Genomic DNA, 27,971 nt, shown 5'->3' with positions numbered 1-27,971 from the left:
CAAGATACACCCGATGAAATGCGATTTCGTACAAATATTTTTCCCGACGATTTGCATCATTATGTTTACGTACCAACAAAACATGTTTAAATTATTGTGCATGTGAAAAGAATGACTTAGTCTGTCACGATGTCTCCTACAGTGAAACACGCTGATCTGCTACGTGCTCTGCACAAAGCTAAACCAAGATTGCGTAAAGCTATTATTGCCAATGCAGACGCTTCATTAATTCATAGTATTTGTGAATGTTGTTATAATGTCTTAAAAGGCAATGTTCCACTGACAAGTGCGCAGAAGTCAAGATTAAAGCGTTACAAGAACACGCTCCGCTATCTCGTAGACAATACAAAATCATTGGATAAAAAGAAGAAACATTTAGCCGTACAACAAGGAGGATTCTTACCTGCATTACTTGCACCTATTGTAGGAAGTGTGTTATCCAGTATTTTGTTTAAACAATAAACATCATGGAACATAGCAAGAAGATGGTTTTAGTCCCACCAGAAATGCTTCAACGAATGCATGCATCATCATCCCGTGTGAGTGAAAATCGAGAATCTAATTTCGATCGTGAAATGCAATCTATATTGAATACATCGTATCCAAGTGATGAAGAAAAATGGAATCAGTACAATAGAATATTACAGAAATATCTTTATGTGATACGTAAACAAGAAGAACCAATACCACTTACAATTACATCAATGAAACCTGATGGTGACGTCCCGAATGTTGACGATAGCACGAAACAAGAAATTTTAGCCGCAATACCACAAATGTATCGTAAGAAAGCCGAACTACTATTCCGTCGTTTAAAACAAGATGACGCAATTACGTGGGATCATAAAGGAACAGTGTACATCAACGACAATAAACTACATGGATCCAATATTGTAGATTTAATGTGCGATGTGACTCGACCGAGGAAACATTCTAATCCTTAAGGCTGGGAATTGTTTTGCAACTACCTTGCATCGTCAAACACACCTCAAGAATTGATTGGTAATCCACGAAGATTAAACTATATTGTCAAGCATAATAGTACAACAGCATCTGAAGGATCTGCACCACCAAAACCGGCACCTGAATTATTTTCTTCCGGAGAAGAAGAAGAAGAAGAAGATGATGATGATGATGATGAAGTCCGACCAAAAAGAAAACGTATCATTCCACAATGGTCAACGTACAAACCATGAACAAAAAGTTGAAATCCATTTATTACAATCCAGCACACCCTGCATCATTTTCTACTGCAAAGAAATTATGGCAAGCCACAGGAAAATCTATACCTCTAGCCAAAATAAAACTTTGGTTAAACAAACAACCTACCTACACGTTACATCGTCCTGTACGTCGTCGTTTCCGTAGAGATTTTTATCTTGTCAACAATATTGATGATCAATGGGAATGTGATTTAAATGATTTACAATCACTTCAAAACTATAATGACAATTACCGCTATATTCTTACAGTGATTGATGTGTTTAGTCGGTACGGGTGGGCTGTACCACTAAAATCAAAAAGTGCCGAGGATTAGTGAATGCATTTGAAATGATTTTCCAGGAAAGGAAACCAATTGTGCTACGTAGTGATCAAGGAACTGAATTTACCAACAAGACAGTACAAAAGTTTTTCAGGAAACACAACGTGCAACATGTTACAACAAAGGATCCAGATATTAAAGCCAGCATCGCAGAAAGATTTAATCAGACATTGAAACATCGTATGTGGAAATACTTTACCAAATATCAAACATACAATTACATCAAAGTATTGCCTTTACTTGTAAAAGCATACAATGAAAGTCGGCATTCCAGTATTAAAATGGCACCTGCAAACGTTTCTCAGGACAATTTACTGGAGGTGTGGCATAACTTATACGACAAAAAGCTACAACGTTCAAAACAAGATACGGATTTATCTGTTGGTGATACTGTTCGTATAAGTAAAACAAAACGTATCTTTGACAAGGGTTACCTCGAGAACTGGACTTGGGAAATATTCAGAGTAAAAGCCATTGTACCAAGAAAACCACCAGTGTATCGACTAGAGGATTTAAATCATCAACTCATCGATGGTGTTTTCTACAGAGAAGAATTACAACCAGTGCCGCTCCCTTCGACGTTCCTCATCGATAAAATATTACGTACAAGAACAAAAGGTCGCAGAAAGGAGTATCTCGTCCAGTGGAAAGGATATCCTTCCTCATTCAATTCGTGGATCCCTGCAACTTCATTGAAGAAGAATGGAACCTGATCAAGATTTTTACGTTACACTTCCCAGTAATAGTTCCATGGATTATTTTCCAGAAAATACATTGACTTCATATATTACGAAATTACAACGACGTGTAGAGTTTCGCCAGAAATGGGATGTGGCAATTGTAGAGATTCATTATCCACATTCTTTGCTGAACATTAACAGTGAAAACAATAAAATATATTACAAATCATCAAGTAGTAATGATCAGGAACCGTGGAAGGTTGTAACGATCCCTGTTCGCTATTATAACAATATACGGGATCTTATTCATGCAATTAATATACATCATAAAGAAACCAATTTATTTATATCCCATGATGCAACTAATAATATATGCCTCATAAGACATCCCAATAAGGAAATCCATACTTCTGTACAAATCTCACCAAGTGTTAGTTTAATGCTTGGATTTGAACCAAAAAGTGATTTAAAAGATATGCAAAAGGGACAATATACACCAGATGTACGATTAGGTTTACCATCACAAATGTACGTCTACTGTGACATTATTGAATCTGTCATTGTTGGAGATACAATGGTACCCTTGCTACGAATTGTCAACATGGATCCTGTGAATCATACTTTTGGAAGTCATGCAGTACAAATCTTTAATCCTGCACATTATGTTCCGGTGGAAAAAATGAATTTTGAGCAAATACAAATCGATATAAGGGATAGCACAGGTCATCGTATGCCATTCACCTTTGGAACGGTGTGTACAAAACTACATTTCCGTCGTCGTCGTCATGACTGATCCGTATTTGCAATACTACCAAAAACAAGCGTTATCCGGTATCGGCAACGTCTATGTGGGAAGTCCCTATCAAGCAGGACATGGCATTGGAAGTTTCCTTGGTGGCTTATTTCGTTCAGTGTTACCACTTGTGAAGCAAGGAGCTAAAACTGTGGGGAAAGAATTATTAAAATCAGGTGCCAATATGATTAATGATGTTGTGATCTCGAATCAACCGCTGGAAGAATCATTTCATCAACGTATGCAAGAGGCAAAATCAAATTTACAAGAAAAAGCTAAAAATAAGTTGAAAACTATGCTGGGAAGTGGATATCATAAACGAAAATGGGATGACTGCTCTCAGTTTGAGGTTGACCTTCCAACGATCAACAACACCATCAATCCTACGAAGAGACGTAAATTATCACATAAGAAGAAGAAGAGATCATTGGCATCGTCACCAGATATTTTTGATTAATTCAACGATGGCTTTCTTACATCATCAATCCTGTGAATGTGTAAAAAGTGAATTGGACATTTTTTCAACATTACCCACGCAAACCAGTGTTCTGGACAATCGTATTATTGGCTACAAACCAATTAGTTCAATAGCTGAAAATTCACCAATAGAATTTGTAGTGAGTGGTAGCAGTGATGAATATATTGATTTGCCACAAACCTTATTGTACATCCAAGCACAAATTGTGAAACCAGATGGTTCATCCTTCACCGAAACGGATAAAGCAATAATTGCACCTGTCAATGATTTTCTAAATGCTATGTTTAGTGAAGTACAAATCTACTTGAACAATAAACTGATCTCATTTCCGTCACATAATCATCCATATCGTTCGTACCTGGAAAAACTGCTCAATTATAGTGATGGAGCTAAAAATACACATTTACAAACAGCAATGTGGTTTCAAGATACGGCTGGTCATATGAACGCAACCACCAGGGAGAACAAAGGATTTCAACAACGCTATGAACTGACAAAACAAAGTATGAAATTCGATATGATTGGACATCTTCATTGTGACATTTTTAATCAAGATAAATTTTTAATTCATGGAGTGGAATTACGTGTGAAACTTATTCCTGCAAAACCAAACTTTTGTCTCATGGTCGGTGAAAGTGGTGTCAATGCAAAAATCAATATTCTAGATGCATCGTTGCAGGTGAAAAAAGTCAACATTAGCCCTAGTGTCAAATTGGCACACAATAAAATTTTACAATCTACACCGGCAAAGTATCCTCTGACAAGGGTTCAAATGAAATCATTTACCATCCCGAAGGATATACAATCCAAAACTATTGATAACCTGTTTATGGGAACATTGCCAAATCGTATTATTGTAGGATTTACATCGAATGAAGCATCCAGTGGAACTATTACCAGCAATGCATTTGAATTTCAACATCTAAACATTAATTTCTTTACATTGTATGTGGATGGAAAAGCTGTACCTTCAAAACCGTTGCAACCCAACTTTGAAAAAAATCTCTACATTTCATCGTACCACACATTGTTCTCAGGTTCTGGCATACATTTTACCAATACTGGAAATACAATTTCAAGAGCCGACTACAAGAATGGATATACACTGTTTGTATTTGACCTAACTCCCGATTCTTCTGCTGGAGATTGTCACTATTGGAATTTACAACGACATGGAGCCATCCGATTGGAAGTTCATTTCCAAGAGAAATTAGCAGCATCTGCAAACTGTATTGTGTATGGAGAGTTTTCCTCACTCCTAGAGATCGACCACCAGCGCAACATTATCCTGGACTTTTAAATTACAAGGTACGTATACGTTATGTATCATTTCCATTCACGATGTTGAATACATTACAATTAGCTAGTGCTTTAAACGGTAGTCCATTATTCAGAAATCATTATACCGGGGTATTTGCAAGCGATGAGTTACTCTCACGGATTTCTCTTCCTCTGGCAATCATTGTAAATACAGATCCATCTACAAAACTAGGAAGCCATTGGATTGCAATTTATATTGATAATCGCGGTGTTGGAGAATATTTTGACAGCTATGGCCTTCCTCCTTATGTACCACAACATGTTGCATTCTTAAAACTTCATTGTATGTACTATAAATATAATAATAGCCAAATGCAAAGTCTTGGTTCATCCGTATGTGGCTATTATGCTTATTTTTATTTGTGCTGTAAAGCCCAAGGAAAATCTCTGCGTGAAATTCAATATTTGTTCACAACAGTACCCACGGTTAATGATCGTAGACTGCTGCAATATACCTTCCAGGTAATTTTATCATATTTATCATTGCAAATGTATTGCTTAATCATCATCTATTTCTATACTAATCATCTTTTCCTCGTTCTTTTTACAGAATTCACAATACGAAGTTTTGCAAACGGGTGCTATGCTGCAAAACATGGAAACAAATCATCACAATCAAGAAGAGGAGGCGGTCTAATGAAGAAACCCTGCTCAATATACAAACATTGTCAATACCTTAGTGTAACAAGAAAGAAAAAGAAGAAACCAGAAATATGAATAAAATACAATTTATGCTGACCTATGTGTTTTTATTGTTCATTCCACATACAACGTTATCAGATTCTCCTAAAGAACTGTGCGATATAAGACGAGAACCCTGTGCAAAGTTTCCACCTAATTCCTAGAGAACATTGACCAGGGACCTCGTCGCGCATCAAAACCAAATCATCGATCACGTGACCGTACTACACCCGAGGGGTTATACCAAATTGAAAGGGGATACCCGTCCATACCTTATCAAATAGGATTCATTGAGTCAATAACCAAACACGTGGTTGTACTAAAAAAAAAATTGGCAATAGGACCACCGAAACATATTGAAGTCATGTACTATGCTTAAATTGGACAATTTCAGTGTACCCCTTGCCAAATTTTAAGAAGGGTGCAACAATATACCCATGTCTTATGATAGGAAATAGATCCCTGTAATCATATAAGGTAATAGGATCTCATCCAAGGGGATAAAATGGACCAAAAAACCAAACACGTGGTACAACATATTTCTTACATTTATATTTTTGGCAATTTTGTACCCTAAAAGGGAACGATGTGGACCATCCAAATTTATCATGATACATATTGAGGTCCTGTACTATAATACCAAATGTTTAAATTGGGCAATTTCCAAAATTTAAGGGATGGGCCAAGGTACTCCTCCCAAAATTTTAAAGGGGTGCACCAATGTACCCATGTCTTATGATAGGTAATGGACCCCTATACATGACCATATAACTATATAAGGTAATAGGACCTCATCAAAGGGGGATAAATGGACCAAAAACCAAACACGTGGTACAACGTATTGCTTACGTTTATATTTTTGGCAATTTTGTACCCCTAAAAGGGAACGAGGTGGACCACCCAAATTTATCATAATACATATTAAGGTCCTGTACTATAATACCAAATGTTTAAATTGGGCAATTTCCAAAATTTAAGGGGTGGGCCAAGGTACCCCTCCCAAATTTTTCAAGGGGTGCATTAATATACCCATGTCTTATGATAGGTAATGAACCCCTGTATACGTCCATATAACCATATAGGGTAATAATACCTCATCAAAGGGGATAAATTAGGTCAAAAACCCCCGAAATTTGACTTTTTGGCAATTTTTTACCCATGAAAGGGAACGACATAGACCCCCAATACTGATAGAGGTACATACTGTGGTCCTAGGCTACCACACCCAATTTTTAGATTTGGCAATTTCCAAAATTTAAGGGGGTGGTCCTATGTACCCCTGCCAAAATTTAGGGGGTGGGCCATGGTACCCCTGCCAAAATTTAGAGGGGTGGTCCTATGTATCCCTAGGTCATTGACCCCGGGCCAAGGTCATTGACCTTTGACCTATGACGTCATAAAGGTCGGGGTCAAAGTCCAAAGTTAGGCCAAGTGGGGCCATTACTACTTACTTTTTGGGGGGGTTTATGTAAAGTATTTTTGGCGGGCTTATTTTTGCACGTAGAAGATTGAAATTTTGCACAAACATGCAGTCCACCGAGTAGTATTTACCAGATTTTTTCAGATTTCTGCGTTAAAACAGGGGGGTACAGAGGGGCTAAACGTTGAAAAAGGGAAATTTTTACCAAAAAATCCCTTTCACGGGATTTTCCCGCCTTAGATACATAATGGGGACAAGTAAATGGTACCGCCTGAAAGGCAGTTCTATTCTGAAGAGAATGATGGGCGAAACATGACCTTAGGGTAATTAGGGATGTCTCAGGGAATGTTTAAAAATTTCCCTCTGTATACGGTAATATGGGACATTGTCGGTATATTTTTTTTTGGCGGGCTTACTTTTACACCTGGAAAATTGGAATTGTGCATAAACATTCAGCCCACCGAGTAGTATTTACCAGATTTTTTTCAGATCTCTGCGTTAAAACAGGGGGATCCAGGGAGGCTAAGTTGAAAAAAGGATATTTAGACCCAAAAAATCCTGTTTTTCCTCATTTTCCCGCCTTAGATACATGATGGAGACACGTGAGTCATACCGCCTGAAAGGCAGTTCTATTTTGAAGGGGATGATGGGCGAAACATGACGCTAGGGTAATTAGGGATGTCTCAGGAAATTTTTTACCTGAGATCATGGTGTTTTACGGTAATTTGGGGCATGGTGGGAATTCCTGATAAAATTTCTCCAGCCCTTGGTATTCAAGATAGAAACTTGAAATTTGGCACACACATTCAGTATATCAAGTACTATTTATCAGATTTTTTTTTTTAGATGGCTACGTTCATACAGGGTCGCTTCAGGGGGCTCAAAATGCGAGAAAAAAACTTTTCCCTCCGAAATTTTCCCTTTGACATCATTATCCCGCTCCTGGTATTTGGTATGAGCATGCAAGTGGTATCATTTGAAAGCCAGCTCCATTCTGAAGAGAATAAGGTATGATCCATAATCCTAGGATAAATAATGACGATGCAGTAGCTGCTTGACTGAAAGTCTAAAAAATAGCCCAAAAACCCCGGATCTCTTAAGGTTAAGGATATGGATGATAGTGTAGAGGCTGTTTACTTTGATACATTGGTATCTAGTGCAACCGTAGTATGAAAACCATACTAAAATATTATATCCTGAAGTACCAACACTGATTAAACAATAACTGAAATAATTAACTTAGTTTCAATTACGTAACACATTACAATCAATGCACAACCACTCTGTAATACTAATTTAAATCAGGGTCGTACACAACATTACAATAAATTGAGGAAACGTTTTTCTCATACCATATTCTGTATACGTATACTATATAAATGGAGAGAAGGATTTTTTCTTCACAACCATACCCCTATAGATACTTTCTTTCTTTCTTCCTTGAAGTTTAGCTTCCCTTGTCAGCATCGAGGCTAAACAAGACGAAAACTTGTAGTTTAAGATTAAATAAGAACCACTAAAATGGGTTCAAATTTTAATTCTTTCCCACCGGGAATCGAAATCCGAGACCACTCTATAGGTACAAATTCAATAAAATTCAGGTGAAAAACAAGTACAAGCGCACGCACGCACGCTCTCTCTCTCTCTCACACACACATATATATATATATATATATATATATATATATATATATATATATATATATATATATAAGGTATGTTCAAAAAGTATCGAATCTGATTGGCAAAAATACCTTTATTGATTTGTAAATCCGAAACACTAATCCCCTTCAAAGAAGTCTCCTTGGTAATACACACACTTCTCACAGCGCTCGAGCCATTGTTGAAAACGCTTCTTGAAGGGTTTTTGAAATAGTGAGCAACAATGCCGTCGCATTCCGCATGATATCTTCTCTTGACTCACATCGGATCCTTTTTTTTAGTAGCATATTCAGCTTGGGAAATAACTAGAAGTCACACGGAGCCATGTCCGGTGAGCAGGGAGTCTGACGACACACAGGAATGTTGAGTTTGGCGATGAAAGCCTGAATCAAATTTCGCGGACACTCTTCTCACGCTCAAATTCTCATTCAAAATTGAATGGTTTAGTCTTGGGTATCGCCAAGCTTTTGGTTCAATTTGAGCGATATCGCTGCTCAAGTTTTTCTGTCATTTTACAAAAAACTGAAATCCGACGACCGCTCGCTACACGTCTTTATTCGTTAGCCGACTGCTTGCAACTGACGCTTTCTGCGGGCGGGAAAAAAAATCATGACTGTGCATGAGTCTCTCCTCTACATCTACACTGAAGAAAGTCTCCCATGCTTCATTGGTTTACGCGGGAAAAAATAAGGTTGGATACTTTTTGAACACGCCTCGTATATATAATTCTATAGCACCAAAGTATTATGAATGACAGCATTATTTTTTTCTTTAATACTTTACAACTATGCAATTATGATTTTTTTAAAAAAAAAAGAGGAAAAGAAAAGAAACTGGTAACTATTCAAGATTTACAGTTTCAGATCTGTCACAACAGGACTGTTCTCAATAGACCACTGCTTTGAGTTCCGATTTCATTAATGAACATAATAAGAAGGAAGATATTTATTTCTTTATAAAACCATCTTCTAAGAAGGAAATGCAAAATACCGTTATATATATATATGAAACGCAAATCGTACCTGCTTTCCAGTATCTGATAAACCATGAACACTGTCTTTTAACGAATGACCCTCACCAGGCAAGATGACCATGTGTCCATAGAATGAGCCAATTGGAATCTTACATCTGGTTGTACTCATTCCGTATCTTCCAATCGTTGTGATCTATAAATGCCAGACAAATTCAGAGTTACAAGCTAGTAACAAAATCATTTCAGGTGTATCATAGTTACATCTCTCTCATATTCATAAGAAAGAAAAAGAAAACACAGAACTGACGTTTCCAACAAGCAATCAATCAAAACGAAAACATACACAACTGACGTTGGTAGTTACGTGTTAATACGTTATGCCGGATAGTGATGCCATGCACAGTGAAATATGTAATTTCGAAATTCGCTCCTGTACAGTTATCGGATTTTAATTCCATGGAATGAAAATAATTAACAGTAATTTTTATGAGAATTTACCGTTAAATCTTTTTTTCTATAAACAAGAAAGGTAAATTCACCCCTTGCCCTAATAATGTATATAGTATATCCCCGATTTTACGTTCCCGAATTTAAATACAGACTACTTTGGCCCGGTGCTATACACATAATGCATTTAAATCCGCATTCAATGGGGAACAAATACAAGAAGAAAAAAAAAACTCGTTAATAATAAAAAGTACAATATAGGACGCCATCGGTACTAGAATAGGAAAGTGCATTAGTATATGGAAATCTTTCAGTGTAACATCCAGCGATTATGCCCTTTACGCTAAGGAAGACGGATGATTAAGTCAATGATGCTGGAAAAATTGGAGGAATGAGAAAGTGGGAGACGGGAATATCCCGAGAAAACCCATGGCCATAATGTTGTCAACCACACTTACTTGGCAGGGGATCGAAGCAGGAACCCTATGTACCATTGGTAAGCGCTCTACCACTGAGCCACCGTACCCCCCCACCCCACCAGTATATGGGTATTTCGGTAACTATCGACAGTTTATTCATAAATTCGTTGTATTTGTATTATTATTCTGTACTCAAAAATGTTAACGATCGCAATTCTTTTTCTTCACCTTCTCGTCAGTTTTTACTTTGAGACGTTTAATCATTTTTAGTCTGGATTTACATGAGGTATTTTCCAGTCTTGGAAAGGTAAAAGCACTGACGGTGTATATTAAAAAACAGTGGTATCTGAAGCAGTGTTTTCTATGTTTATTTAAGTACGTAAATCTTTTAAGGATTGTTCATTTAAGATTATAAAAGTGCAAATCAAAGTCATTCAGATTTTGTTTTAAAAATACAAATGTGTTGAAATATTAAAATCTCGAATTATACATCTTAATGAAACGCTTTCTTTATAAACCCGTATTTAGTGAAACTTTAAAGGGAAAGAAATACAAGCAATTCGGTTCATAGGGATTAAACTGTATATATATATATATATATATATATATATATATATATATATATATATATTTTAAATTAGACCTTTATTATTTTTGAAGTTATCGTGAAAAAAACTTCCATGTTCGGGCTGAATATAAAACCCTCTTTAATTCGCCACAGTCTTCATTGATTTCAGGCTTAAGCAATAGGTCTACTCGGAAAGTTTCCGAAAAGACATATTCTATAAACTGAACTTTCAACCAAACCAACTAGTGTTTAATGCCAAAATCTGACGTACACTTGCTTTCCATTATTGAAGGCAATGCATCGTGAACAGTGACTTATACAGAGGAAAGTTTGAGTTGTAAAAAACTGCTTTACATCTAAAACAAAATAATACCAACATTGTTAAGTGTCCATTCAAATTAATATACCAATTGAGTTTTCTATTAACCACTGTTAATTTGTTAAAGAAGTTCGCTATACAGCAGAAAAACTTATATTTGAACAGACTTGAATGTAACGTTTAAAACCTCAGAAGTGTATTCGATCTGATACTACTAACAGTGCGTCGGCATAGGATAAAATTAGCTTTCATCTACCACAGACAATCTTCAGAGGATTATCATCTAACGGATGTGCATTGCATAATTTCTGAATATGTAGCCATTAAAGCTACACAAAGTACCAAAACAGTACAGTCGGCAAAAAAGTACTTTTCTTCTGATTAATTTCTGCTTTGTACCTGCAAAATGGATGCAACTATTAAAATACATATATATGATAGGATGTAAGTTTGAAATTATAAAAAAGTCATGTGCTGTATTCATTCGAAGAAGCATTGTACAAAAAATAACGTTTGTTTACTGCATAATAAATTAATCGCAAACTACAGTTTATTGGGTATTTATCGGCGAGTTCTTACCTTTAAAAATCGGCAAACTGGTGGAGGCTGTAGATCACTCATGATCAATGACTTAGAGCCTATATCTGATGCAACAACAAGCCGCAACCCGTCTGTTTCTTCACAGTGAACCCAGATATCAATGGAAAGAGAAACCAAATCAGAGCATGCTGGGATTATAAGATCAGTCAGTAGTACTGGAGAACCAAAATCAAGCACTACAAAACGTCGGGCACCAGAATGCATTCGTTCGATCACCAACATTTGTTGGGGAGGCATAGTTAGCAACTGCTGCCAGGGAAGAAGGAACATGTTAAGGTCTTGATCCTGGAAAGAAAATGAAAAAAAAAAAAATAAAATAAAATAAATACAAGATGAGAATTTTTATTAATGTATCATGCGGTAACACATTATATGGAAAAGTAAGTATAAAATCTGAATAGACTTACTAATTAATAGTTACTCGTTGTCAATAGTTCTAACTAAATTATTGTATAAGAAACTATTATTTACTTAAAAGTTCGTATCTAAAATTTAAAATAGTCAAATTAAAAAAAGAAGAAAAAATGAGATATGAATATTTTGGTTGTTTTCGATTCTGCTTGGCGGAGTGAAAACTAAGTGAAATAACTAATGAATCATAATGTAAAAGGAAACAAGTGTCCCTATCTTTTTTTATTTATTTTTTAACGTCTAACGTTCATCCTCCGAGGCTCAAGACAGTGGTGATAATGAACGAAAATGGTGGAATGAAGGAGGAGGAAACGGGAGAACTCAGAGATAACCAACGCAACAGTATTAGTCCATTTCAAAGCCCACTTGGCAAGAGCTACTATTGAAGCAGGAACTTCCATGTAACCAGACGTCCAAATCACATGATACAGGGTGTATCAAAAGTCCGGGTCCATAGGCCAACTCAGTTATGAGTAACGATACGAAAAAAGTTGGATATAGGCGGTTTTCAGTAAAATGGTGGTATTTTTCCAATTGCACCAGCCGTTTGAGACCCACACTGGTAAGGCCCTTTGTGTTAAATGGAAAAGCAACGTTTGTCATAAACTCATTTATTCATTATTTTGGCTGTATGCAGCTCAAGCAGTTTAATTCTCTTTTTTTAATTAAAAGGACTAGCACATCCTAGCAGACGATGTTACTATGTGTGTGTGTTCTCTCACTCAGCGGATTCATGTGGGCGGTGTGACCTTGATCAGAACTTCTTCAGCCAATCACAGCTCTGTCCGCTCTTACGTCACTCAACGCGTGAAGCCCACGCGTACAGCGAGAGCCGAAGAGTTTTAGCGAGAGGCAACTACTTGGCGCCGAAGAGTCGAATGTGTAAGAGCGTCTCCTACCCTGCTGCAACAAGACACTGTGTAATCATGTGATGTATTTAGTCGAATCGAGTTAATTTTCACAATATAAGAAACATCCATTATTATTATTATTATTATTATTACAACTGTGTCTCCTAGTTTAAAGCTATGTAAGTATCAATATAATTAAAATTTTCGAATCGATTGACGAGTATTTTCTGCGATTGTGCATGTCATCTCCCATGCCTCGTGGTTGTCTATTTGAGTACATGGTGCAAAATTTACTTTTTACTTATTATTTGTGTAATTTGTTAATTTTCGGAAATATGATGCTGAATCTGTTGTGTCTCTAAAGGTTGTACGTAGAATTTTTGCTTACGTGTAGTTGGCGTTGAAGGAAGTCTTTTCATATAATTACTTGTTTCATCGTCAACGCTCGGGCAAACGTTCTATTTACGACTATCAAATATAATGCTTGCTCTATTTGGACCACCATCCTATGGAGTAAACGTTATACGTTGTCAGTCAGCAGACTGTTTTCTTGGAAACCTAACAACAATACAATATTGTTGGGAAACATTCGAGATGTCCTAGGTTCTATCACTTAATGTGTGCATTCCCAGTGTCATTTTTGCATACTCATACGTTCCGTCAGATCAGCCTGCTGAACTGGAAACGTTATTTTTTCATATACCGGTAACATTGGGCCCATAACCAGTATGGATCTCAAGACAGGCGTGATTGGAAAAATTCCACCATTTTAGACTGACAACCACATTATTTCCAACCATTTTCCTGTTTCCATTCTTTTCTGTCTTTTCTCGTAACAGAGTTGGTCTATGCCTCCCGACTTTTGGTGCACCCGGTCGTACACTACTATGAATCTATACGATGTAATCTGCTATGGAATTTGAGACTGCACGCTCCCAAGATAAGTTACACGAACCCTACCAGTTCCTCTTGATTAACTGATTAAAACTTGATGGTCCCTTTCCAGCATCGAGGCTATGAGACAAAACCTACTCCTTGAAGTATGATCGGAAGCACTATGCGGTTTTTATCGGTGCATCACCCTTGGGCATAAAACCTGGGATCACATGCACAGAAAGCACACATATCGAAAGACATGGGCACTATCCATTTCTGTTCTTTGGCTTTTATTGGACGGATTATGAAAATCATGTTCTAATCAAAAAGCTGTTGTCATTAAGAGTTGGTATTTATTTGTCCATTGGGCGGCCAGGGTTCGATCCCCCGTGAAAAAGGGAATTTTTTCGTGGTTCTATTCTTATTCCAGTGACTCTGAGGTTTACCCAGTCTTTAAAATAGGTACTTGAGGCAACCTGGAGAAGTCAAGAAGCCAAAGAGCGGTGCTGACCACATCGCCTCGTGATTGCCGCAGTCAAGAAAGTGTTGAGACTTTACCTCCACACTAGCTCTTGAGTTTTCAAGGCCTATCACACAAAAGAGACGAGTTTTACTATACTTTACTATGTTTCTAAGTTCTTATATATGGAGTATTGGACTGTAAGGTTCACAGATTTCGACACTACGGAAGGTAGAAAAGAAATATTTAGAGAGCTTTGAAGTATGGTGTTGAAGGAAGATGGAGAAGATAAAATGGACAGAAAGAGTAACAAGGCGAAGATATTTTAAAAAGAATAGGAGAGAAGAGGACGCTTTTCACAAGCATCCTGCGTTGGAAAGCCAACTGGACTGGCTATATCAGAAGAAAATGTCTTCTTCATACCGCTGTAGAAGGAAAGCGAGGAATAGGAAGAAGAAAAACACAACTGATTGATCATTTGAAAAATAGAAGAAAATATTGGAGTTAAAAGAGAAAACTGAAGATCGAGAAATGATGAAGAAACACTTCTACACCCAACAGGCAGAATACTTAATAAATTCTTAATAAAATAAAATGTAAATAACGATGTTAATGATCCTCTGGTTTCAGACTAAGATTAATTAATGTTGTTTTGTGTCCGTGAATATTTATCAAATGTACAAGCTTAAACACCTTCTTCAACATAAATGGTCTTCCCTTAACTAACCTTTTTGGTTTCGTGCTTTCTTGCTTCACTGTTGGTATTTCTGGCAGCCCCCAGTGATTTCATAGAGTGCACAGAGAACTTCGGCGAGCTCGTGTCTTGGAAAAATCCTCCATGCACCTGGGTGGCGGTTGGAGAAGTATCGTTGGAATCATCTGCACTCACGGTTCCGTTTCCTTGATAGACGATGCTCCCACGATTCGTTTCAGCTTTCTTCAATTCTTTCTCAACAGAATAAAGAAGTTTACCAAGTTTGCTGTTCACCTCATTTAACTCTGTTTCTACCACAGACATATGTTCTTTCTTCACAACATCCTCACACATGTTTACCTTAAATGAAAATCATAACTGCACATTACGCACGAGTCAGTGAGAAAAAAAAATAAAAAAAATATTCTACACTGTTATTAGCGTTTAATGGGTGAAAATGTACAAAGACGACGCATATACAAATCAATAGACCTCAACAAAAAGATATGGATGTAAATTCTCATGCAAACTTTCCGAATTAAAAAAAAAAAAAAAAAAAAAAAAAAAAAAAAAAAAAAAAAAAAACCTGATGCTATAGAGTAGCAACGTCATCTAATAACATTCAATTGATACTGAAGTATACATTAACCAAGATTTTCATTATGACACTGGAACAGAATAAAGTATGGTTAATATGATATAGCCCGAAACTATGATTTAACTCCTAAATTTTATTTCGTTTCACTTTAATACTGCTCAAAGATATAAAAAATCAAGATACAGAAGTGAGTTATCATTTATTTATATAAATCAATGGACGGATCATGAAGTTTAACAAAATTACATGCTTTAGGGTAAATTCTTTGCGTATTTTTAGAGAAAAATCGAAAAAAAAAATAAAATAAATAAAAAATAAAATGAAATGAAATGAAAGCTTTTAAGTTTTACGTTCCAGAATTATGCCGGCTAGGCTAAGCTAAAGGAGACGGTGATAATGAGAAATGAATGAAATGGTGGAATAAAGGTAGAAGGAAACGGAGAACCCCGAAAAAACTCATGAACACTTGTGTTTGTCCCCCACTAAGCTCACTTGGCGCGAGCTGGGATCGAACCAAGAATCTCATGCACCAGAGGTGAACACTCTACCACCGACAACGTTTGAGAACGATTCCTAACACCAAAATAAGACAAAAAAGTATAGACCAATCTGGGATACAGAAATCGGTCATTTCGGAGTTATAGGGTGCCAAAAACATAACAAAATTAAACTTAAAAGGTCCGTAGCTCCAGTACTACGGGACCTATGGATGTCGGGACAAGACTTCACTTAGGAACTAGTATGTGCCCTAACAAAATATCCATGTTTCAGAATCCTGAGGTACTTCCACAACAATTTTAAAAGAGGTAATGAGTACTTACCGATTTATTCCTTGTATTGTCCTTCGGAGAAAAAATTATTTCGTTTGCATACTAACAATATTTTCTGAGTTAAATACGTATGAAAGAATAGTTTCCGTTCTTATGAAAAGGTTACTAAAGATTATCCGTATCTGTAAAAGGGAGGGTTCTGTCCCGTAGTAATACATTTCTTTTTCCCGCAACAAAAATATCTGTTCGTTAAAAAAAGTTTTACTGTACTGGTAATAAATCCTTTTCTGTATCAATATTTGCAAAGATCTCCCGATATGAGTATCATTTATATTATGAAAATTCCAACAATAACTGGTTTCACAACATAGATCATCTAAATCTGAAATATTCCTTAGCCAATATGAATAATACTTACAAATTCATCATCTGCCTTTTTAGTACCAGGATTAGTTGTTATCAAATTATTTGCATCAATGTAATTCGCAACAGCTCCGGGTGCATTTCCAACTATAGATGCTGCAAAGATAAAAGAAATACCTATTAACATTGATAAAATACCGGACTTTGTAACAAATGAATGGTCATCCTGCACTGACCAGACTTTGTGATAGATGAATAGTTATGCTGCACTGGTTAGATCGAGATAGGTATGAAATTTTGCTGACGAATACAAGCAACAGTCAACCACGTAACTAGTTTATTTTAAACTTTATCTCGCAGACACATTAACATTACTTAAGACACCAGATTCAAACACACGTTTTAATGTCTTCCACTACATTAAATGCTTTTTATATTCTAAGACAGTAGTGATCTTCTCTACAATAGATAGTCATCCACAACAATCATTTTCAAACGCACGTATGAACTAAAATACTGTATTGAGTCGCTGGAATCACATCTGACAATTATTCTTTGAATCATTTCATGGGGACAAGTCCCTCGCCCTCCTCCCTTTATTGTCATTATTATTAATAAAGTTTGTACTCTTTGATATCTCAGTACTAGAAGCATCCACAGAAGCTCCCTATGGAGATAATTTTAGAACCAAAAAACGTAAAAAGTTGGCCACTACAATTCAATATTCTCATCACAGAAGAAATATTGTTACTTGGTACTCCAACAACTACTTACTTCCGAGTAAATGCTACAAAGCAGAAGTTGGAAAAATCAAATTTTAAGTATTGGCGGTCTTTTCTTTAAAGCTGTGCATAAGAACTAGATCCCTACAATTCTGTGAAAGACTACACCAATGCACTGAAGTACTATTACATTATTATATTTGGTGACTCACCTGATTCAATTTTCTCCATTTTCGTACCATCACTGGCAGCATGGCATGTAAAGTGCAAAGGTTCTACCTCTAATAAGCCTTTCATACAATGATTGGTGATAAGTCCTTTAAAGCGAGAGCTTTTATCTGTGTTGCAGAGTAAATCTCGTAAATCTAAGCCATCTGATCTAGCTGCCTGACAGCCTGTATTTCCATTGCTTCCACCAGTTTCTCCACTTACAACTGTGGCATACGTGATAGGAACTGACGAGAACTTGGCTGGTGGTGGTGGTTCCACATCAAAAATCTCAGGTTCGAAAGGTGTGTTGTACAGGCCAAACCTTGGTAATTAGACGAGAGAAAACGCATTACTATACTACATACAGTAGCATGGTTTTAAAAACATTAATGGTTTAGCTAGTTCTGATAATATAAAAAGGTGATTTTTAAAACGTCAGAAAAAGATAGTAGTAGTAGTAGTAGTAGTAGTAGTAGTAGTAGTAGTAGCAGTAGTAGTAGTAGTAGTAGTAGTAGTAGTAGTAGTAGTAGTAGTAGCAGTAGTAGTAGTAGTAGTAGTAGTAGTACTACTACTACTACTACTACTACTACTACTACTACTACTACTACTAATAATAATAATAATAATAATAATAATAATAATAATAATAATAATAATAATAACACAACATATACGGATAAAAGCGCGGGACCACAGTTAAGCCTGCAGAAAAGCTCTGATTCGTCGTGTAGATGCATACAAGTCATGAATGGTTTTCAGAATACTGTGCCATTCATAATACAGTTCAGCAGTAAGCTCGTTAGCAAGGATGAAGGAGGATATTCGCTCCAGAAGCTGAGCTCTAGAACTGACCGCAAGTGTTAAATAGTATTGAGGTCTGTGGATTGGACGGGCCAGAAAAAACTTAGATCATTCCGATGTTCATGACACTACGCCTTAACAGTTTCAGCATATGTCAATTGGCATATCGCCGTCTTGAAAAATTGTGACATGGGCCGAAAAAACATCTGGACCATAGGATCCACATGGTAATCAAAAAGTCATCATAATCACTGGTAATACGCATCCTCTGACAATGGGGTCCACAAAAGTAATGAAATGTTAGAAAACTGCTGTCCATAGCATCACAGGGCTGCCGCCATGTTTCAAGGTATCGGGAAGTCAGTTCGGAGTACTAAATCTTTTCTCCGCCATTCTCGAAAACGGCCTGCTGTCGTAAATAAGGCAGAGAACTCATCGAAACCATTACACGGTTTCCAATCATCGACAGTTTACTTTCCATGTTCTCATCACCATTTTCTTCGTGCTAGAGCCTGTTGTTGGTGATCAACGGTTTGGAAATCGTAACCTGACAGAGGATGTTCAGGTTATACAAACTCGCATCGGAGTGTTCCAGATGCTAATTGAATTTCGCGATCACTTTTGCAGCATTCGCTCTACTGTTCTGCATTCTGCTTTAATACACGCCTCCATTCTACATTCTCCCCACAATATCGTACTGCAGGCGATTACCTAACACATCACTAACAATGGACAAACACTGCATACCAATCCTTGGTATTATCATTATATATAACATGTTTAAAGCTTCAGGTATTTCCATTATTTGGTGATCATTTGTACATCTCGGTAGTAATAATAATAAAGATATGAGACCATAGACCTGTCTTTTCTTGCTTAGAGTGCATGGACAAAAGTAAAAAATACAATCGGAATCAATAAAGACTACTTACTGTTCTCAAAGCACCTTACACGTGATTTTACTTGTTACCGCTCCAATTGCTCTCTGAAGTAGGTTATTATGCTCGTAATGAACCACAGCACATTCAATGATAGTTTATATTTACATGTAATATCATATCCGTATCAACATGATATCCGTATATAGCGCGATATTTACATTATCACTATCTAGCCATAAAATTGTAATAGGTTACTTAAACATATTCATTCACACACATTCTTACATACATGAAAAACTGTTCAACTCGCTCAAAACAAAAATAAGATTGCCTCAACAATATGCATCCTTGTACATATGAACTCCGGTCTAGTGCAGAGTACAAAGATCACCAAAAGTACCAAAGTGCAAGAGTATATCGGGTTAGTGCATTTACGTTTAAATAAATAGTTCAATGTTCCGACTTCCGAAAAGCAAGTCGTAACATGTTATATAATTAATCATTCTTTACGACGTTACTGGCTAAAAAAATTTTTGATATTTAACGTTTCATTTTCAGTACTGAAGATACTATCATCAATTTTAATGTTGCATCCCATTAAGTATCCCAACTGAATCTGGTACACGTGCAAAGGAAGCAGTCCACATGTCATCACTTCGGAAACAAAATAAGAATTATACAAAGGAATAGCAACTATAGTTCAGCAGTTTACCGCAAATTTACAGATATCAAATTCTTCAAATTGTATTACGACTAAACAGTACATTACTACTACAGATTATGTTGAAATATTTAAATAACCAATTGTATCATACCTTGTTCGTAATAGCAAATGCAATGGATTACTTCTTTCACTCATTTCATGAGCAACTTGTTGCAACAAGCTTACACACAATTGGCCAGTAAGAGTTACATCCAATGTCATGACGCGACTCAGTAGTAAGAAATACCAACGCAGAGATCCAGCAGAGGTACAACTAGGAATCATGGGTAACCATTCTAACAAAGCCTCAAGAACACTACCATCGAACGAAACATTCGACGTATCTAATGCATTCTTCATTCCCCTACGAAAAAAGTGAAATGTTTATATACAATAAAATTACGAACTTCCTCAATATTACCAGTCTCGTACAAAAATGATTTTATAATTGGATTTTTTTTATCACCAAGAACTCTCTTACAATTTTTTTCTCAATTACACTGTAATTTCAAATCCCTTCCCTTTCCTCTCATTTCTTAATAGTCATCATGCATGCCAGCTCTTTAAATTTCGACTTTTATTATAGTTGATTCTACTGAAGTGGCTAATACAGTGGTTCTCAACCGATGTGTCGCGCAGTTTCATGAGGTGTGTCGTGAAATTTTAGGAACTTAAAAATCATGGAATGCTTAAGACTTATTTAACATCAATTTTGAGATACTGTACCACCCATCACTTGTAGCGCAGCAACAATGCGCTACTTTATAGAAATTTATAAACTTACACATTATAATCTGTATTATTATCATTTAATAAAATCAAATATTGTGTTTACGCGATTCTAAGACGCACTTTTTTGTCGAATTTTTTGCATCCAAAATCACGGTGCGTCTTAGATTTGAGTTATGCAAATTTAGGTCAGATTAGATGTAGTTTTATCAAAAATTACTAATCCCGTTAATCACGATTTTGTAAAGAATGTGTATTTTGTGTATTTGGCCATTAAAAGTGGAAAAATTGAAAAAGATAGTTATGCCGATAAGAAAACAGATGATGAGCAGTAACGTGTCAGTGTTGTTTTTGCGAGTGTAAGTACAAAACAGAAGAAAAGAAACAAGTTTACGTAATTGCTTATAATTATGTTTCTTTGTATGTGTGTGGGTACATACTAGTATAATATACATACGTATATGATACTGATAATGGATTGCTATAAAACTGAAAATGAAAAAATGAAATCTTCGAGTTTTACGTCCCACGGTTATGCCGGTTAGGCTAAAGGAGACGGTGATGATGAGTAATGAATGAAAATGGTGGAATGAATAAAGTGGGAGGAAACGGGAGAACCCCGAGAAAACCTACACACAGTGTTTGTCCACCACAAAGTTCACTTGGTGGCGGCTGGGATCGAACCCGGGACCCCAAGCACCAGAGGTGAACGCTCTACCACTGAGCCACCGCGGCCCTGCTATAAAACTGACGCAAGCCAGTGTTGTAATTACATTAAAAAGCAGATGCACATGAATATACCATAAATTCCAGCAGTAAGTTCAATGTTTCTTTATTTTCCCATAGCATTGTTTTCCACGTTATTTATTTATTCATTCATTCTCTAAAATCAATGCAGTGTAGGTTTTTCATTTTCATCCAGGGTGCGTCTTACATTTGAGGGTGTCCTAGATTCGCGTAAATACGGTAAATGAAATGAAATGAAATCTGAGTTTAACGTCCCACATTTATGCTGGTTATGCTAAGGGAGACGATGATTAAAGCAAGTGAGTGATGATGGAAGAATTGGTCGAGTGAGAAAGTGGTAGGAGGGGAATATCCCGAGAAAACCCACGAGCACGGTGTTGTCACCACAAAAATCAAGTGTGTGTGTCGTGAACGTTCTGCAAGATGTGTCATCAATCAAAAAAAAAGTTGAGAACCACTGATCTAGTATACCAAAAACTGAAGCTGTAGCACATTTACTCTGAACCGTTTTTCTCTACCAGCATTATTGAAGCAGCTTAATATCAGTTACTTAAATAGGAACACATTGTTTTCAAGAAACATAGAGGTGAGTGTATAAAGCACATATATTTTAATATTCTTACAACGTAATACTTACTCGCTACAGATAATGACTAATTTTACGAATTTGTGAGCTACACTTCTCCCAGATAGAAGAATGCAATGTTTTATCAACTGTACAAGGTTTCTCTCAATTATCTTCACAACTTCAACCTGCTGGTTTTTAAGATCTTGTTGAATGTCTCTGTGCCTTGTTAGACGAATGGATGCAATCCAGATCAGGATGTCCAAAGCGTAATTCTGAGAGATCACAGTTTTATCCGGTCCTTCCAAACATACTACTTTCACTAATTTCTCTACGAAGTCATTGGATTCCAACATCGAGCAACGCTGTAACCTGAAAAATTAGGGCAAAATATAGTAGTAAAGCATTTAGAACAGAGAAAACTGAAATTACACTGTTTCTACATCAAAATTAACTTCAAAGAAGTTTCAATGAAATGAAATATTAGTTTAACGTCCCATGATTATGTCCTGTAAGGTAAAGGCGGCAGATGATTAATGGAAGTGAATGATTTTGAAAGAATTGGTGAAATAAGGATGTGGAAGGGAGAACCCGAAAAGACTAACGAACACAATGTTGACCACTAAAATTTCACTTCGTCTTAGATCGAACCCATAACCCCTGTACCACAGAAGCACTCTACCACTGAGACATCATTCTTCCCTCAAGAAATTTCAAGCTTGTTTAGTTCGAATTTAAGCTTTATCTTCGTAACCTGAGGTGGTATCAAGTGAGCTCCACCATATAGCTAAGTCCGGTACAATCAGTACTAAGGACATTCTGCTATTTCAAAGCCTCAAGGACTTCCAAACCACACAAACGTAACAAATGTGAATAAACAACACTTTCTCCTTAAACTTCAACTTCACAAATAATCTTACAGCTTTAAATTAGTCCGCGGTATAATAACAAAGAAGAGCAAAGCTTGATTAATGTTAGACTGCAAAGACATTTCTGGTGACACTTATATACCCGAGACTGGAATTTTCAAATTACGGCAGTGAATTATATCTCTAGGCTTGAGTTAATTTTTACATTATAAAACACATAAAATGGAAACTTTTCTGAGACACGTAAAAAAAACTTGTTCGTAATCTCCAAGAGAAATGAAACGGTTCAATTGCTTAACTCATCTCAGTTTAATATCTTCTCAAAGAGATGAGTCACTAAAGCAGAATGACTTTCTTTGTAGTAAATGCCATTTTAGTTTAATACCTTAAAAAAGAGATGGGCCACTAAAAATGAATGGTTTACTTTGTAGTAATCGTAGCTTCAGTTTAATACTACTTAAAAAGAAACAAGCCACTAAAACTGAATGGATTACTTGTAATAACTGCCATTTCAGTTTAACGTCTTCTGGGCCACTAAAACAGAATACTTTATCCTTAAATTTAAATTCCATAATTTGCCAGTGACTTTACTACTGCCTGACTTTACCTTTCCAAACAGCGTGTTTTACACATTTCGAAAAGTGTCACTATATCTTGCAACTTGCTCGACAAACAGAAAAAAATGCCACTGAAAGATTAAGTGTTCGAAATTTTTACGATCAATTACTACATCTTCTTCTCGAAAGTACTTTCTTCAAAAATCTCAAAATCTACGAGTGCAAAATTAAATATCGTAAAATTTAATATTTTAAATACAGTACAGTAAATGATTTACCTTTCATGTGGAATATTTGTGTGCTTCGTCTTTCTAATTGTTATCGAGATCTCATGAAGCCAATCACATCCTTTTAAGTTTTCCATCTTCTTGCCTGCAGCAATGGCAGCTAATCGATCCACACTGTTACCAGGCACATGAAGGCAATAATCGACCATCGTATCTACACCTTTTTTATTCACATCAAGTTTGTTCTTTTTCGCAGACGGAGTTTTTTCTTCTGAAATCCTTGTTTTGGAACCCTACATGGAATAAAACGAAGCATAATAGTAGATACCCATACACTTAAATTCACTGATCACAATTAAATGACACAATACAGTGTACGGTATTTAATTCATGAGGAAGTTATACTATTATCTTAGCAAATGATCAATGATTATCGAAAATTAGTGAATAATCAATGATCATTGAAACTTAGCGAATAATCAATAATCAATGAAAATTAGCAAATGATCAATGAAAGTATTTGTTAGTGAACAGTTAAGTATTGATATTAGAGGAAATGCAAACAACAACTGATTTTTTCTTTGAAATTTAATGTTAGACCTATTTGTGTAGTTCACATTCCATGAGGTCCCGCGGAAAATTGAATTCGGAATCACGCCCTCCAACATTAACTGTTTTTCATTCGATTGCTCGGAAGCACGACGGGGAAGACATTTGAAAGCGAGATAACACTGATAGAAAATAATTACGTCAAAACATACACAATCCTATACAGAAGTGTATTCTCTTATTATTATTTTTCTGCATATCGTATGAAAGACCAATCTAATGGCTTTCGGTTATTATAAAGATATTTTGATGTGATTTAAGAAAACATTAGAAGGAATATACTTCTCAATATATGAATACAAATTAATAATTACATATGCACAGTAATTACTACAAAATTGAATACCATAACCATTATATTCTAATGAATTGCATTTTGAGAGCAAATTGTAATCGTAAGTAGTTATATTCTTTGATACATCAATGCAACAAATGTACAACTCTTCAAATATCTAATTTCGCGAGAAATAATGATCAGAAAAGTTATACATTAACGTTTCTGGTTCCTCAGCCAGTTAAGACAAGTACGAAGGCCGTTCGGAAAGTAATCTCCGATTGGTTAAAAAAAAAAAAAAACACCAAAGTAAATAATAATTTATTATGTACATCGGAAAATTACTTTTTTGCTCTATTTTTCCAACAGTTTCCATAAACATTCAAGCACTTATCATATCTCTGCACTAGCTTAGAAATTCCACCAACACGAAGATCTCCCGCCTGTGCCTTGAGGCAGCCTATGATCGCATCTTTCAGCTCATCATCATCACCAAAACGCTGAGATCCTGGAAATCTGTGGAAATTCATCGGAAAGCTCCAGAGTGTGAAACGTCGATTTTCATGAACTTTTCCGTCAATTTTCTGAACAGTTCATCAGTGACCACTGATGGCCTGCCACTCCTCTCTTCGTCATGAATGTTGTTCGTCTATTTTAAAATGAACGAACACATTCACTAACAACTCCTTCACTCATCACACTTGGTCCACACACGGCACAAAGTTCCCGATGAACAGTTACTGCTGAATATTGTTTTGCTGTAAGAACACGTATAACAGCTCGCACTTGGCGGGGTTGTTGTATGCAACACACATTTTGAGACGCTACTAGTGATCTAACTAGCGATCAAACACCTTCACTCTACCACGGTTGGATGTAGACTGATCTACCGTGCACGTCTATGCAAAGATAGTAGCGCTGTCCCCTCTACTTCACTCACAGTGCCCAATCGAATGTTACTTTCCGAACATGCCTCGTAATATGACTGCACCCCTCAACTATGTTTCTTTTTATTTCAATCGCATTGAGAAAATTAAGTTTTGCAGGTTTTACGTCCTTATGCAACGCCGAACTTACGAACGACAGAATCTACTATTAATGTGGCTTCAAACAGGTGAACAGACCATTATTCAAGATCATTCTTTACAGTATAGGCAGACCTCGCTCTCCGCTGGCCTGGCATTCCAGCACACTGTTCCGAGTGGGAGGGCTTTGAAAAATTTGGAAGCATTACAGAAGTTCGGATTCCACCTTAAATTGCAGGTTTACTCTCATATAGCCTCAACACTGAAGGGGACAATAAACTCCAATCCAGCTAACCAATCACAGTATAGGCTATTCCTTATGACACTGTCTCTCTTCCAAGAAACCTGAACTAGGAGACTACGTCACTAGTGCCGGCTCACAACTAAGAATCTCGATTATGGTGAAGCATCATTATTGCAGCACAACTTATTTTGATCTGGCTAAAATAATCATCCAAATTCATGCACTCCTTGCCTTTTAAGCATTCACAATGGACTCTTTTACTCCTAATAACACTGTAATTATTACTTACCGATTCTTTTCCGGAATCCTTATCTGGCAAAGATTTTATATGTACCAAAAGCGTGCGTCCTCGAATGCTAAATAGTCTAGGACTAGTAAGAGTTACAGTGCCTCCTTGGTCAGAAAGATCCAAATAAGAAATTAAATTGACTGGTCCACTAAGAATTTCCGTATTATGAGCTTTTAAATATTCCTCTGAAGTCACTGGATTTTCATATGTTCCTGCGATATATATATAAATACATGTAAAAAGTGTTACAATGTCAAAGCATGTATTTCTACTGAAAAATTACACTACACTAACGATTTCTGTTACCTTTGATGGCAAAAATAATCTTTAACATACTGAAGCACAACCAAGGGAAGTGTATAATATAGAAGGTATATAGTAATATATAGTTTACCAGAGTAACATACACGTAACGGTAGTCTGATGTAAACGGATTGACATTAAATTAGTCAAAAACATAGTATGTATTCTTCCACTGCAAGCAAAAATAGGAAGCCAAGAAAGCATTAATACAACATAAACTACTTTAAAATTTTGTGTCAAAAATAAGCGAAAACTTACATTGGTAGAATAATATACTATCAACGACGCAGAAAAAATAGTAAATTACTTCTTGAAGATGTTTAAATATAAAAGCTTTAATACAAGTCTACTACAACCTAATTCACTCATTAAGATACGGGATAGTCCCCTGTGGTAACAACAGTACTGTCATTTAAAAAAAAAAAAAATGCATATAACCGTTGGATTAAACAGCATACACTCATGTAAACAATGATTTTAAAAATACGGAATCCTCATTGTTTCATTATTTATATCTTAGATACGGCCCCATTCATGAAGAGGGGAAACTGACACTATAAATAATATACAGCACAGCTATAACACAAGAAATAAAAATATATTAAAACCTACTTTTGGCCGGTACACTTTAGTACACAAAGGTCCGTGAAACATGGAAATCAAACAAACATATATACAGAAATTTATCATCTTCCAGCAGATTTTTGGAATGAAACAAATATTTCGTGTTTTAAGAGAAAAGTTTTAAACAATTGCTGCCGAAGTTCCTATTAAGTACAAAAATGAAATCTTTAAGTTCTACGTTTCATGGTTATGCTGGCTAAGCTAAAGGAGACGGTATGATGAAAAATGAATCAAAATGGTAGAATGAAAAAAGTGAGAGGAAACGAGAGAGCCCCAAGAAAATCCACGGTGTTCGTCCACCACAATGCTCACTTGGCGCGAGCTGGGATTGTACCAAGGACCCCATGTATCAGAAGTGAACGCTCTACCACTAAGCCACCGCGGCCCACCCTATTAAATACAGTGTATCACCGTGTTAAAGAATTTCCCGACGAAAAAACTATTATTTGTTTTTCTTCTCTATGTATTATATATTTTTTCCTTACATTTAATTTTGCATTCCTTAACTTAATATATGCAATTTAATGCACTATATATAAACAACTGCAGTATATTATATACAAAAATTATTCTGGAACTATTGTAAATAAATTGCAGCCACATAATGTATTTTGAATCCATCTATTCTGAACTGAACCTCTTAACACCAAACATCTTGGTTAGCAG

The 27,971-nt window shown here is 36.2% G+C and overlaps 1 protein-coding gene across 5 annotated transcripts in view; it reads right to left on the bottom strand.

Annotated features, from left to right (window-relative positions):
• Nucleotides 1–27,971, bottom strand: part of Bruce (BIR repeat containing ubiquitin-conjugating enzyme) — a 195,271-nt gene that overhangs the window by 123,925 nt on the left and 43,375 nt on the right. For all 5 annotated transcript variants that reach the window (XM_081730148.1, XM_081730149.1, XM_081730150.1 and 2 more), the window contains exons 11-19: nt 26,379–26,590; nt 23,989–24,230; nt 22,357–22,656; nt 20,356–20,607; nt 17,861–18,180; nt 16,982–17,082; nt 15,229–15,555; nt 11,883–12,188; nt 9,600–9,743 (exon numbers count right to left, since the gene is read on the bottom strand). In XM_081730148.1, coding sequence (XP_081586274.1) covers nt 9,600–9,743; nt 11,883–12,188; nt 15,229–15,555; nt 16,982–17,082; nt 17,861–18,180; nt 20,356–20,607; nt 22,357–22,656; nt 23,989–24,230; nt 26,379–26,590 — 2,204 coding nt within the window. The remainder of the gene's footprint in view (nt 1–9,599; nt 9,744–11,882; nt 12,189–15,228; nt 15,556–16,981; nt 17,083–17,860; nt 18,181–20,355; nt 20,608–22,356; nt 22,657–23,988; nt 24,231–26,378; nt 26,591–27,971) is intronic.

The sequence above is a fragment of the Thermobia domestica genome, chromosome 11 (assembly GCF_964235325.1).
Source record: "Thermobia domestica chromosome 11, izTheDome1.hap1.1, whole genome shotgun sequence".
Taxonomy (NCBI): domain Eukaryota; kingdom Metazoa; phylum Arthropoda; class Insecta; order Zygentoma; family Lepismatidae; genus Thermobia; species Thermobia domestica.
This window is presented reverse-complemented; position numbering and strand designations above follow the sequence as displayed.